General features: G+C 52.0%; 2 protein-coding genes across 2 annotated transcripts; one reads left to right on the top strand and one right to left on the bottom strand.

The window, feature by feature from the left end:
• The first annotated feature begins 823 nt into the window (after positions 1-823).
• On the top strand, positions 824-4,864 carry SEPT1 (septin 1). The gene is made up of 12 exons (XM_006896610.1): positions 824-847; positions 1,512-1,628; positions 1,799-1,889; positions 1,988-2,074; positions 2,308-2,431; positions 2,753-2,887; positions 2,986-3,103; positions 3,734-3,835; positions 3,955-4,051; positions 4,251-4,410; positions 4,572-4,662; positions 4,771-4,864. The coding sequence occupies exons 1-12, from the start codon at positions 824-826 to the stop codon at positions 4,855-4,857; spliced, it is 1,233 nt and encodes a 410-aa protein (XP_006896672.1). The 3' UTR covers positions 4,858-4,864.
• A 415-nt stretch (positions 4,865-5,279) lies between these two features.
• LOC102857880 (myosin regulatory light chain 2, skeletal muscle isoform type 2-like) lies at positions 5,280-8,027 on the bottom strand. The gene is made up of 7 exons (XM_006896527.1): positions 7,944-8,027; positions 7,233-7,325; positions 6,877-6,952; positions 6,568-6,672; positions 6,215-6,293; positions 5,567-5,615; positions 5,280-5,474 (listed from the first exon to the last, which is right to left on the bottom strand). The coding sequence occupies exons 1-7, from the start codon at positions 7,944-7,946 to the stop codon at positions 5,370-5,372; spliced, it is 510 nt and encodes a 169-aa protein (XP_006896589.1). The 5' UTR covers positions 7,947-8,027; the 3' UTR covers positions 5,280-5,369.
• Positions 8,028-11,954: the final 3,927 nt, after the last annotated feature.

Consider the following 11,954-nt stretch of genomic DNA (forward strand, 5'->3'; position numbering starts at 1 on the left):
AACAAAGCAAAGAAAATAAAACCAAACAAAAAGAAAGAAAGAAACACCGCATATGAATGTATTTCTTTGTTAGAATGCTCACATTACATTAGTGTCCTTTCACATTAGCACTCTCTCTGGTGTTAGATAGGATGCATCTGACCCCATGTGGCAGCAAGGAGGACTCTCAGAGCCACACAAATGTCCACTAAAATCAGCTGCGAGCCTTCCTTGATGGTGACGGGGTAGGTGCTGACAAGCCTTGACACACCACAGACCTGCCCCAGGGTCTGCTTACAGGACACATTTTTGTCTTCACACAGCAGAAGGAGGTTAGGGATGGTCTCTAGCGATGGTGTTTGCAAACCACCATGATGCACTCTGAGATGTCTCTCCTGAGGGTTTTGGTGGCCTCATTAGCTCCTGACAACATGCAACATGTTCAAAGTAGGTTAGATGAAGTTTCGCCATCTGGACCTCTAAGGAACACCCTGGTTGTTCTTCCTCCAAGACAGATTTGTTCATTCTTTTGGCAGTCCATGGGATATTCAGTACTCTTTTCCAACACCAAAAGTCAAAGGCCTTGATTCTTCTTCTGTCGTCTTTATTCATTGTCCAACTTTCAGCTGCAGAGGAAGCAACTGAAAATACCGTGACTTGGATCAAGTGCACCTTAGTCTTTAAACTGACATCATTACTCTTTAGCCCTTTGGAAAAGTCCTTGATAACAGATTTTTCCAACATAGCACATCTTTTAATTTCTTGACTGCTGCTACCAGGAGTGTTGATTGTGGATCCAGATAAAATGAACTCATTGACAGCTTCATCTTTTTTTCTACCTACCATGACGTGGACAGTTGGTCCAATGGTGAGGACAGGCTTTCCCATGTACATATTCGTCTGTCAGGGCCGTGGTTCTGAGGCTTTGCCATTCCTCCAGGAGCAAAAGTAATGTTGGAGCAAGAGCTGCGTCTCCACTGGAGGATCACAATGATAAGGGGGGGAAATGCTGCTTGTGATTTAAGACCCCAAATATAACTTACCAAATTGGGATGTTGAACATAAGCTTTTGAAACTATTCTAGGCCAGATTGACTGAGTTGTCCCAAGAGGTCAATGCTAAGCCTTTAAATCCAGAAACCAATCCTGTGAAGAGTCTGGTTTTATCAAAGAAATATAGACCCAGAGTCCTTTTAGGAAACCATCGCTTTAGTCAATAAGGAAAATCAATTGCTCCTCCAGCTCGCCTCTATTCCAATTCCAATGCCTGTTGCTTCTAGTCCACTTAGACCCTGGGATGTTTCAGTTTGCATGGGGTTTTTTAGTTTGATTTTTGTCATCCCCATCAAAGCCTTCATTTTACCTTTTGGAGAGCACAGCTGGCTGCCTTCGTCTTTGCCCACTCTCAACTTCCTATGTGGTCAATGGGGCTGCAGTGAGGCTTGATATAAAGGTGTTGACACTGATTCTTGGGGTGACGGGTAAAGGGATCCAGGAGGTGGGGACTTTCCCCATCGCTCTGGGTCTGAGCAGGTTCAAACATTTCAGCTCTCTTCACTGCCCGCCCCCTTATTTGCTGCACTCCACTTCCTGTCCCACCAGAGGAAGTGGGGAGTGACAGCAGGTACTTCAACAGCTAGCAGGGCCATGGTAAGTCCTGATGCCCAGGAATCTCTGCCCCTGAGCCCCTGACCCCAGGGCCCCCACATCCTGGTCTTGACCCCCCCAGCAGGTGGACGTCTAGCCTCCAAGTTCCTCTTGGGGCAGGGAGTTCAGCCTCAGCTCGCCTCATATTGTTTTCCCTCTACCTTCCCCAACAGGACAAGGAGTATGTGGGTTTTGCCGCCCTCCCCAACCAGCTGCACCGCAAGTCTGTCAAGAAGGGGTTTGACTTCACATTGATGGTGGCAGGTTGGGGAAGTTTGAAGAGGGGTTGTTGGGAGGATAGAAGACCCCAGGGGACCCAAACTGTCCCCTCACCTGGTCAGCTGGGCCTGTCTTGTCCACAGGAGAGTCGGGCCTGGGAAAATCCACCCTCATCAACAGCCTATTTCTTACCAACCTCTACGAGGATCGGCAGCTGCCACCAGCCAGTGGTAAGACCCTGCCCCTTCTCCCAGACTCTGCTGTCCCCTCTCTCCAGGGGCCCCAGGCTGCACTCTGGGTCTCCTGTGGCTTTCTGAGTTGCTCAGAGAGCTCATCATATTCCTCTGAGACTGCTTCCTTTCCTGGATAATGTGGGGGGCAGACTATGATGCTGAAAAAAGGAAAACAGGAATCCTGCCTCAGAGAAAAGCTGTGTCTGCCAGCCTCTGCGCTGTTCCCACAGATCGCCTGACTCAGACACTGACCATCGAGCGCCGGGGTGTAGAGATTGAGGAAGGGGGTATTAAAGTGAAGCTGACACTGGTGGATACACCCGGCTTTGGGGACTCAGTGGACTGCTCAGACTGGTAAGGAGGAGGGAAGCGGGCAGGGGCCAAGTCTTTCAAAACGGCTACTCTGTGGAGACCAGGGGTTCACACAGGGCTGATCTACACTGACTTCCTCACGCACACTCACCAAAAGATAGTGCCTGTGTGGTGCCACCTGACCCAAAGTGTCCTCTGTGGTCGGTGTATGCTTCCTGATGCCACTTTCCCCTGGCCCCTTTGGGTGAGGACAAAGAAACTACCTACTTGCCAACCCCATAGTCCTGTTGACCTTGCCTCACTCTCCTGCCTCCTCAGGAGGACCTTCTGACCTCTGACCACATGCTCTGCCCTCCCCTCCAGCTGGCTGCCTGTGGTACGCTTCATCGAGGAGCAATTTGAGCAGTATCTTCGGGATGAAAGTGGCCTGAACCGGAAGAACATCCAGGATTCTCGGGTCCACTGCTGCCTCTACTTCATCTCACCCTTCGGCCGGGGGTCTGGTGGACACCTTGGGCGTGGGAGTGTGGAGCATTTGGGGAGGACTAAGGGTTCCCATGCCCTGGGTCTGTGTCCTGATCAATCCCTGGGTGCAGGCTTCGGCCCCTAGATGTGGCCTTCCTCCGGGCTGTGCATGAGAAGGTCAACATCATCCCAGTCATCGGCAAAGCAGATGCCCTGATGCCTAAGGAAGCCCAGGCCCTCAAGCAGAAGGTGTGGATTTCCTGAACCTCGGAGCTCTGATCCCCGCTGCCTTCTTGGGTCTCAAGTGCCCTTTTGAGAAGAACAGTGTCAGGCTGGGCTGTGGGAGCAGCTTTCTTTATATATATATAAAATTTTTTTTAAAAATTTTACTTTATTATTTTTGTGTGAGTGTACCGTCAAATCAGATCTCCGGCAGAGCATCTGGTGGATTCAAAACAGTGCACCTCTGGGATTGGGAGCAGCTTTCTGAGGGCAGTGGGAGCTTTTATCTAGGGAGGTTTCCAAAGAGATGAGTGTACAGCTAAAGTCTGTTCAAGGTCAAGGGCATAGCCACAATGACTCTGACAGCCATTCTATGGATCCAGGGATGCTGATGGCTGTTCCCCCCCACTTTCGGTCTTAGTCTCTTGATGTCTACTCCATCATTCCAAGCTTTCAGTCTTCACTATTAGAGTGTTCTGCCTCAGTTTCTCCTCAGCTCCGTCTCTGAGATTTTTGTTTCTGGCCATCCTCCATGTCCACCTGTCACCTCTCTTGTCTATGTCTGTTTCCTATCCCATGCCTCTATTTCACTGGCCAGGCAATGTCCATCTCTCTTCTGCTTTGTCTGATTCTCTACGCTTCCCGTTGTCTCTCGAGATCCGGGACCAGCTGAAGGAGGAAGAGATCAACATCTACCAGTTCCCCGACTGTGACTCGGATGAGGATGAAGACTTTAAGAGGCAGGATGCGGAGATGAAGGTGAGAGAGAGGCAGAGGAAGGGGCAGGGAAAAGAGAAGAGATGTAGAAAGGTGGGAGCTGAGAACGAGAGTTCTGCAGCCAGGACAGAGGAAGGCAACCCCTGATCCCTTTCCTCTAGGGCAGCATCCCCTTTGCAGTCGTGGGCTCCTGCGAGGTGGTGAGGGATGGTGCCAGGCCAGTGAGGGGACGCCGCTACTCCTGGGGAACTGTGGAGGGTGAGTACAAACAGGCCTCCAAGGGGCCGACCGCTTAGGAGCGACGACATCCAGCGTGCAAGCTCTGGGCTGGCTCCAGCCAGAAACCAAAACAAGGGGGTGCTTGGGGTGGAGAGAATGCGGATCTTCCCCAAGGGCAGCCACACAGCGTCCAGGCGGCCGGCCTGTGCTCTCTAACGCTCGCGGGTCCGCCACCCAGTGGAGAACCCTCACCACTGCGATTTCCTGAACCTGAGACGGATGCTGGTGCAGACACACTTGCAGGACCTGAAGGAGGTGACGCACGATCAGCTGTACGAGGGCTACAGGGCCCGCTGCCTGCAGAGTCTGGCCCGGCCCGGGGCTCGAACTAGCCGCAGGTGAGGACTGGTCAGGAGCCCACTGCAGGGGCGTGGTCGATGACTCCACCTGTGGAGCCGCCCAGACCAGGACCCTGTCCCCAGCACCTACACGACCCAGCCTTCAAGGCCAGCCCTTATCATCCAACTGCTGATCCTTGCTCCTTTCTCACCACCCCCAGTAAACTTTCCCGCCAGAGCGCCACCGAGATCCCGCTGCCCATGCTTCCTTTGGTCGAGACGGAGCAGCTGATCCGTGAGAAAGACGAAGAGGTGAGCCAGCGCCCTCGCCTCCTGCCCGGCCAGGTCTTCCCAGGGCCTCTGCGAGGTCCCTGTCTGGCCTCGCTGGGCCCCACCGCCTGCCATCTTGCCGTCTTTCAGCTGCGCCGCATGCAGGAGATGCTGGAGAAGATGCAGGCCCAGATGCAGCAGAGCCAGGCCCCGGGCGAGCAGTCGGACGCGCTCTGAGCCCGCGTAGTTCACCTTCCTACCCCGACCTGAGGCCACGGGCTGTGTAGGTCCTCCCTCCAAACCACTCTCCGCAAACCCTGCAGTGAGGAACCCCGCCTCTGGCTCCGCCCGACTCTATAAGGCTCACTCGCCAGTGCACAAAACGTGATCAGAGCCACCTGCACCCCCTTGGCCTTCTGGCGTCGCCCCTCTTCTCCCAAGCTGTATCTCCACTATCTCCAATAAAAGCCAAGCTGCCCTGAGGCCACGCGAGTCTTTTTCGCTCCCACGGGGAGGAGGAGCAGGCAGAGCCGGTAGAGCCTCCCCATCAGGCCTCCAGGGCACCCACTGGGTGCTCCGACCGTGTTTCGGCTCCCCCCCCCCGTGGGACCCAAGTCAGGCCCTCCTCACGCACAGACTGAAGGCGCCACCCTCTGATAAGAAACAAAGACCAGTTGGATTTTATTGGGAATCAGGATGGCTGGCTGCAGAGTGAGTGTGCACCTAGTGGAGGCCTAGGGCAGGTTCTACTACTCCTGGTCCTTGGCGTCACCGTGGGTGATGACGTAACAGATGTTCTTGTAGTCCACGTTGCCACCCACGTCTGGGGGGAAGGCCGCCCACATGTTCTTGATCTTGGGGAGACAGGAGGGCAGCTCCTTATTTCTCTCCTTTCTTGTTCTTCTCCCCTCCCGCTCTTGCTTCTCCCAGGCCTCACCCCACTCACCTCCTCTGGGGTGAAGCGGTCACACTGTGTAGTAAGCAATTCCTCCAGGCTGAAGGGAGATCACCGATAGATAGAGCTGAGCTAGGTGTTCGCAGTTCCGCGCTCCCTCCCACCTCGCAGCCTCCAGTCTATCTATGAAAACTGGTTGCTCTGGTTCCCTCACTCATTTCTCAAGCACTCCGTGTGGCCTCCCAGCTTGTGTCCGTCCATAGCTGCATCCCTAGGGAGTCTCAATTCCTAACCCAAAGGCCGTTCCAATCCACCAGCAATCTCCTCTCTTACGATTTACAGCCTCTGAAAATCTGCTAGAAGGTCAACTATGAGTGGACACAACGGGGCAATATATTGAGCTAACTTAAGCATTGTATCAATTAGACTAATTTACACAGGCCTCTTGTGCCTCGTGTACCCTCTGCAGTACTGAGCCCTTGTACGGATGTAAGGAAAGACCCGGTGGTGCACAGGTCAACACACTGGCCTGCTGATTCAGAGGCTGCTCTGCAGGTGAAGGGTGTCTCCAAAGGCTTATAGCCTTGGAAATCCCAAGGGTAGTTCTCGGTCCCACCGGGTCTCTGTGAGTTGGGAATCTGCTTTATGGCAGTGGGGTTTTGGTTTTCTGTGCTATGGTAGCTGCGGGGAGCAACTTACAACTGTTTCTTGATTGTACCCTTCCCCTCAGGGTCCAGGACCTTGAAGGCTCCAGTGATGACGTCCTCAGGGTCAGCACCTGGGGAGTCAGAGGACAAATGAGGCTGAAGGATCCCAGAAAGGACTAGGGGGCCAGGGAGCCTAGCCATAGGACTTTAAAAAAAAAAATTTCTACTAGTTTATTTACAAAATTCAAATACTTTTTTTTCAAGAGCAAGTTCTTTCAATTTCCTTCACCGCCCCCCCCATCAAATTGTACAACCTTGTGATTAATCCCCCTCTCCCCCGCACATCCACATCCCTCATCTTCCAACCTCTCCCACGCCTCTTGGACTGTAGGACTTTTTACTCACCTTTGAGCTTCTCCCCGAACATGGTCAGGAAGACGGTGAAGTTGATGGGACCACTGGCTTCCTTCATCATAGCATCCAGCTCCTCATTCTTCACGTTAAGGCGGCCTGGAGACAGGGAGCATGAGCTGGAGGGTGGGGGGTGGCCTGGAGCCAGGGTTATGCTTCCTAGAAGTCTGGGTCACCTCACCCATTTTTCAGCTACATGGAGTGAGCAGGTGGAGCCATCAAGACCAGAACCCAAGACTGCCGGGCCCCCAGGACTCCCAACAGCCTTAAAGCCTGGGTCTTTATGAATGAGTGGGGACTCACCCATGGCTGCGAAGGTGTCCCGAAGGTCCTCTTTGTCAATGATTCCATCTCGGTTCTGATCGATTACAGTGAAGGCCTATGGAAGAGGGTGGACAGGATGGGGGCGGGAGCACAAGATGGCGCTTAAGCCCCAGGACCAAGGCGTCAGGCCTCCCATCCTGGACAGATCAGATTCTGGGCCCCAGCCAGCTGTCTTCTTCCATTCCAGGCAAAGAGGGGCGGAGGGAATTCTAAACCCTTCTCCTCCCCCTGCAAACAGGTGCACATTCCAGAGAAAGGGTGCGGGAGTGGGAAAGGGATAGCTGGGAGGGGGGTGCTTTTGGTCCATCTTCAGTTTTTCTCTTCGCCACACTCACCTCCTTGAACTCCTGGATTTGAGTCTGGTCAAACATAGAGAAGACATTGGAGCTTCCACCCTCTGCTGCCCTCCTCTTGGCCTTCTTGGGTGCCTGTAGGATGAGGGTTGAAGAAAAGTGTTCATGGACCAGTCCCTACTCCTGTCTGGGGACAGTGGACTAAGTTTTGACCCTCTCTGATCCTTTTACTTCTCAACCAACCCTCCTTCCTAGGAACATCTTTGTTAAGCAGACTTGCTTCTCTTGCTTCTACTGAACTCCCATCTGTGACCCCTGGACTCCTGTCTCCTTGCTTTGCAACCAATGGAGGTTTCCTGCCCTTCTTGGTGCTCTGAGCCTGCTTCCTCTGAGCTCTACACATGCTGTATGGCCCTGATCCCCTCATTTGCCCTGTACGCTTTCTCATTCATAAAATAGGAATGGGAATCCTTGCCCAATTGACCCCGCAGAGCTTCAGGAAGATGCAATGCAAAAGGGATAGAGCAGACTTTGAGGGGCTGGTCCCCTGTGAGTGGGGTGTCTGTTAAATTTTTCTTTGTTTGGCCTTTAGGCCATGACTCTGCCTGTTTGCTCCCCATTAGTAATACCAAGAAAGAGAAGAGTCCTCTGTTTTCCTCTTGCTGGACTGGGAACCAGCTGTTTTCACCCAAAGCATGCGGCTGCTCAGAGGTCTGAAGGATCTTGGGCAGCGGCTGGAAAATTCTCACTCACCATGTCTTCAGTCTCCTGGGGGCAAAGTGGTGGCACAAGCTGGAAAAGAGTGGAGAGTCAGCTTGGGGCGGTCCCTCTGGGGTTATATAGTCCTGCCCCAGGGAGCCCTTAACATACCGAGGTAACCTTAGCCTTTTGGGTGCCCACCCCAGATACTAAAATAGCCCAGCTCAAGGCCTCTCCTTTCTTGGAGGGCCGCAGCAGCTGGAACCCAGGGAGGGAGGAGGGAGATTTGGGGATGCAGACATGGTTTTTTCTAGGCAGGAGTGATGGGGGAGTTTTCTCCCAAATAACCTGGGATATGACAGTTTAGATGGGGGTCCAGCCCTAGGCACAATCTTAGGGCCAGGGTCCCCATAGGTCCTAAGTGGGATGGGTCCAGATTTAAGCCCTTTATCATTTAGTGAACACCTGTAGTTTATCAGTTACTTGGCTGGGTTTTGTGTATGTACTTCAGCAAACACTCCCTACTCCATTGTGTTGGTCACAGCTGAGTGTGTCTAAATGTGTGGATGGTGGTGGTGACTTTTTTTTTTCTAATATTTTATTAGAAGCAAGAAGCTTGTAGAATCAGGGAAATCTCCTTCATCTCTTTCCAGGAGATGGAACTTTGGTGGCGGAAAAAAAATCTAGATCACAGAGTCAGTCACTAGGTATGACAAGACTAGACAGCTTAGAGTAGAAAGCTTGCTCTGTGATCTCAGGCATTATGTTTCCACTCTTGGGCATTGTGTGTTGCTGCTCTTATGTGCTATGGAGTCGACTATGACTCATAGCCATGCTTTAGACAGCAGATCTGAACCTCGTCTATCCTGTGCCATGTGTCAATCTATGTGTTTGACGTTTTCCCCCTTTTTCTCTGACCCTCCCCCTTTCTCAGCATGATGTCTTTTCCCAAGGACTGACCCCTCCTGACCACATGCCCTGGGTATGTAAGAGGACATTTCACCATCCTTTCCTGTGAGGAAGACCCTGGTTGTACTTCCTCGCTAAGATCTCTATAAAATTGGGATGCAATTATTGTGGATGGGACACTTTTTGGAAACAGTCTGGTGAACTATGTATAATTATACATAATATTATACATAATAATTAGTCCCTTCCCTGGTGAAAACTTACAGCCTAGCATGGAGACAGGAGTAAATGACTCATCTGCTGGTCAGAGGCTGGTAAGTAGAGAGCATAATAGGTCTGTTTGCTGTAGTTTGTTGTTAGGTGCTGTCAGTCAACTACGACTCATCGCGACACTATGAACATCAGTTCTGAACCTTCCCCTGTCCTGTGCCATCCTCATGATCTCTGTTCTGCTCAAGCCCATCGTGATAGTCACCATTACCAAGCCATCTCCTTGAAGGCCTCCCTCTTTTTCACTGACCTTTCCCATGGCTGTGACTAGCCATGTTTAGGGGTGTTATGATGGCTTCACTAAGGCTGTCGGAAATCAGTCAAGTCAAAGTGGATGGGCAGGCATACTAGGGTGGGAGTGTGGATGAAGGCCCAGAGAAATGTTAAGATGAAGTGTGCAGGTTGCCATGTTATGACGGGGCTAGAGCAGAGGATGTAAGAAACAGAAGGAACAGATACTGGATGGCTTTGAATGATAGGCTGAGAGCTGAGATCCTGGAGGTCCTTAGAAAGACTGGTAATCAGGAGGAGAACATGGTTAGATGTGAGTTTATAATAATTTCTCTGGATACTCATTTGGAAAATGGAACTCAGAGGAGGAGAGGCTGAAGGAAGCTAGTTATGACTTGTAGGTTGGTTGAGAAGGCTGGTGGCTTCTCTCTCTCTCTCCTAGGTGGGAACCACTCTTCTCCACCCATCTGGGCTCCGGTGACCCAGTACCCTTCATCTAGTGAAGAGCAGGGGAGACAGTGTTGGAGGAAGCCTGGGAGGCTCACAGCTGACAAAGATAACCATCTCCTTTTCCCTCTTGGACTTGATGTCTCCAGTAAAGTTTCTTCCCCCTCACCCGCACCCCCTCCCCAGCCTGCTAGCCTCATGCCAATGCTTCTAAGACACTTTCTTTTCTGGGCACTGAGGCCTGGCCACCTGTTGTCCCTAAGAAGAGAGAAGGAGGCGCCTAAACTTAGCAGTTGTCCTTGGCCTCCTACACTGGCCGCTCCTTGCCATGGGCTGCAGCTGCCTCACCTTATATGGTTACCATGGGGGTCCAGGACCAGGGAGGAGCCCACTTATGACTGAGTTCTGGGAGGGGAGAGAGACTCCAAAGAGGGGCTTGGAGGAGGAGCTCAGGAGGACTGGACTGAGCAGAAAATGGGGCGATGGTGATCAGGAGTAGGATATCTCAGATTTAGAATGGGAGCTCACAGGATTTGGGGCCAAGCAAGGACTGAAGTGACACACAGAACCCAGAAGCCAGCAAGAACTGGGGAGTTTGGAGTTAGATCTCAGAGATAGACTGCAATTTCAGAATGGTGGATTCTGTGGAGAATTTCCTCTAACCCTGCGTCCCCGCAGGCTGTAGAAAGGAGGGATTTGGAAGGTTGGGATTTATAATGTGAGGTTTTTGGTCTGTGGTTTGGGTAAGTTTGAGGGTCTCATCTTAGTATCTGGGTTTTTGAGAGAAAATTGAAAGTACGCTGAGATACAGCACCAAGAAGAGTTCATGGGTGCTGGATATTGAAAAAAAAAAACAAACTCTAAAAATGGGGAGAGGAAAAATGAATTTGGATACAGACCCTTGTAAGAATGGGGAGAACTTATATAGTAGATAGATGCTGAAGAAGTTTGGAGTGGTTTCGTGGTAAGGACTACCAACCCAAACAAAGGTAGGCTGTTTGAATACTTCAAAGGAGAAAGATGGGCAATCTCCTACTGTACTTCTGAAAACCCGCTGGAGGGTCAGTTTTTCTGATTCATCAGTACATAACAAAAGGACAAGAAATGAGTGATCCCAAAGGTCGCTTAGAGGATTTTGGGACCCATGGATTTAGAGTATTGGGGTTAAATTGGGACCAGGATTAGAGTGTGACAAAGCTAAAGGAATGGAGCAGGCTTGAGAGCACTGGTTCCGAGATGGGCTTAAGTTTTTAGAGACCACTGAAGTGTGTGTTGGGTGCAGGCTCAGCAACTAGATGGAGAAAGTGGGTCCAGAGAAGACTTAGGAGAGGCAGGGCGGCGCTCTTACTGGCTAGGGGTTGTGCTAATTCTCCTGGCCCTCGAACCCTCTCCGCGCTGTCCCCAACTGTCACCCCGCATTCCGCGCTTGTCGCCGGTTGTCACTGACTATCCCTGGGCTGGCACCGCCTGCTAGCAGCGCCCTTGACATTTCGATGTAGCCATTGGCTGAGCCAGTTCCCGCCTCTGTTGCTGACGTGAGATAACGATATCATTGGCTGTTGAGGCAAATCAATCGCAATTTTGACCCGACCCCAAGCTGTCATTCCTTCCTGACCATTTTGGGAGACAGAAAGCTATCCCCGGTTCTTCCTATTGATTGCAGATTCTGTCTGTCACCGCCAATTAGGCAAGTTTCCCTCCGCCTACTCCCTTTTTCATTGGCTTCCTTTTCACTGTTCTCTTCTGCCGGGAGCCGCAAGGCTCCACCTTTTAGTTGCCCAGGACCTCCTCCCTCCCCGCCCTTCCGCAGGCATTCAATCTTAAATCAATTCTATTGGCCAAGAGGTCCAGGTTCCTGCTTTTCTATTCGATACTTCTTTAGCTCCACCTCCTCCTCTCTCTGCTCGTCCTCTGATTGGTTTACTCCCTCTCCGCCTCTCCGTTTCCTCTTTCTAGATTACCCACCCCCTTCCCACCGCCAACCGCACCCACCCTTCCAGCGATTGGCAGAAACCCAGTTCCCTCTCGCCTGTTATTCGTCCAAGCCCACTGAGAAGGCGGGAGGAAGAAAAAAAGGAGCGCGAGGGGACGGCGGCGCGCAGGCGTGAAACGTCTGAACGCTGGCCCCTGAGTCCGGCACCGGGACCTGTGCGCAGGCGCTAGGTCGGCTGCTCGCCCAAAGCAGGAGGGAGGGGGGCGGCGGCGGCG

The sequence above is a fragment of the Elephantulus edwardii genome, unplaced genomic scaffold (genome assembly GCF_000299155.1).
Source record: "Elephantulus edwardii isolate Elephantulus edwardi_28Jun2011 unplaced genomic scaffold, EleEdw1.0 scaffold00186, whole genome shotgun sequence".
In the NCBI taxonomy this organism is placed as follows: domain Eukaryota; kingdom Metazoa; phylum Chordata; class Mammalia; order Macroscelidea; family Macroscelididae; genus Elephantulus; species Elephantulus edwardii.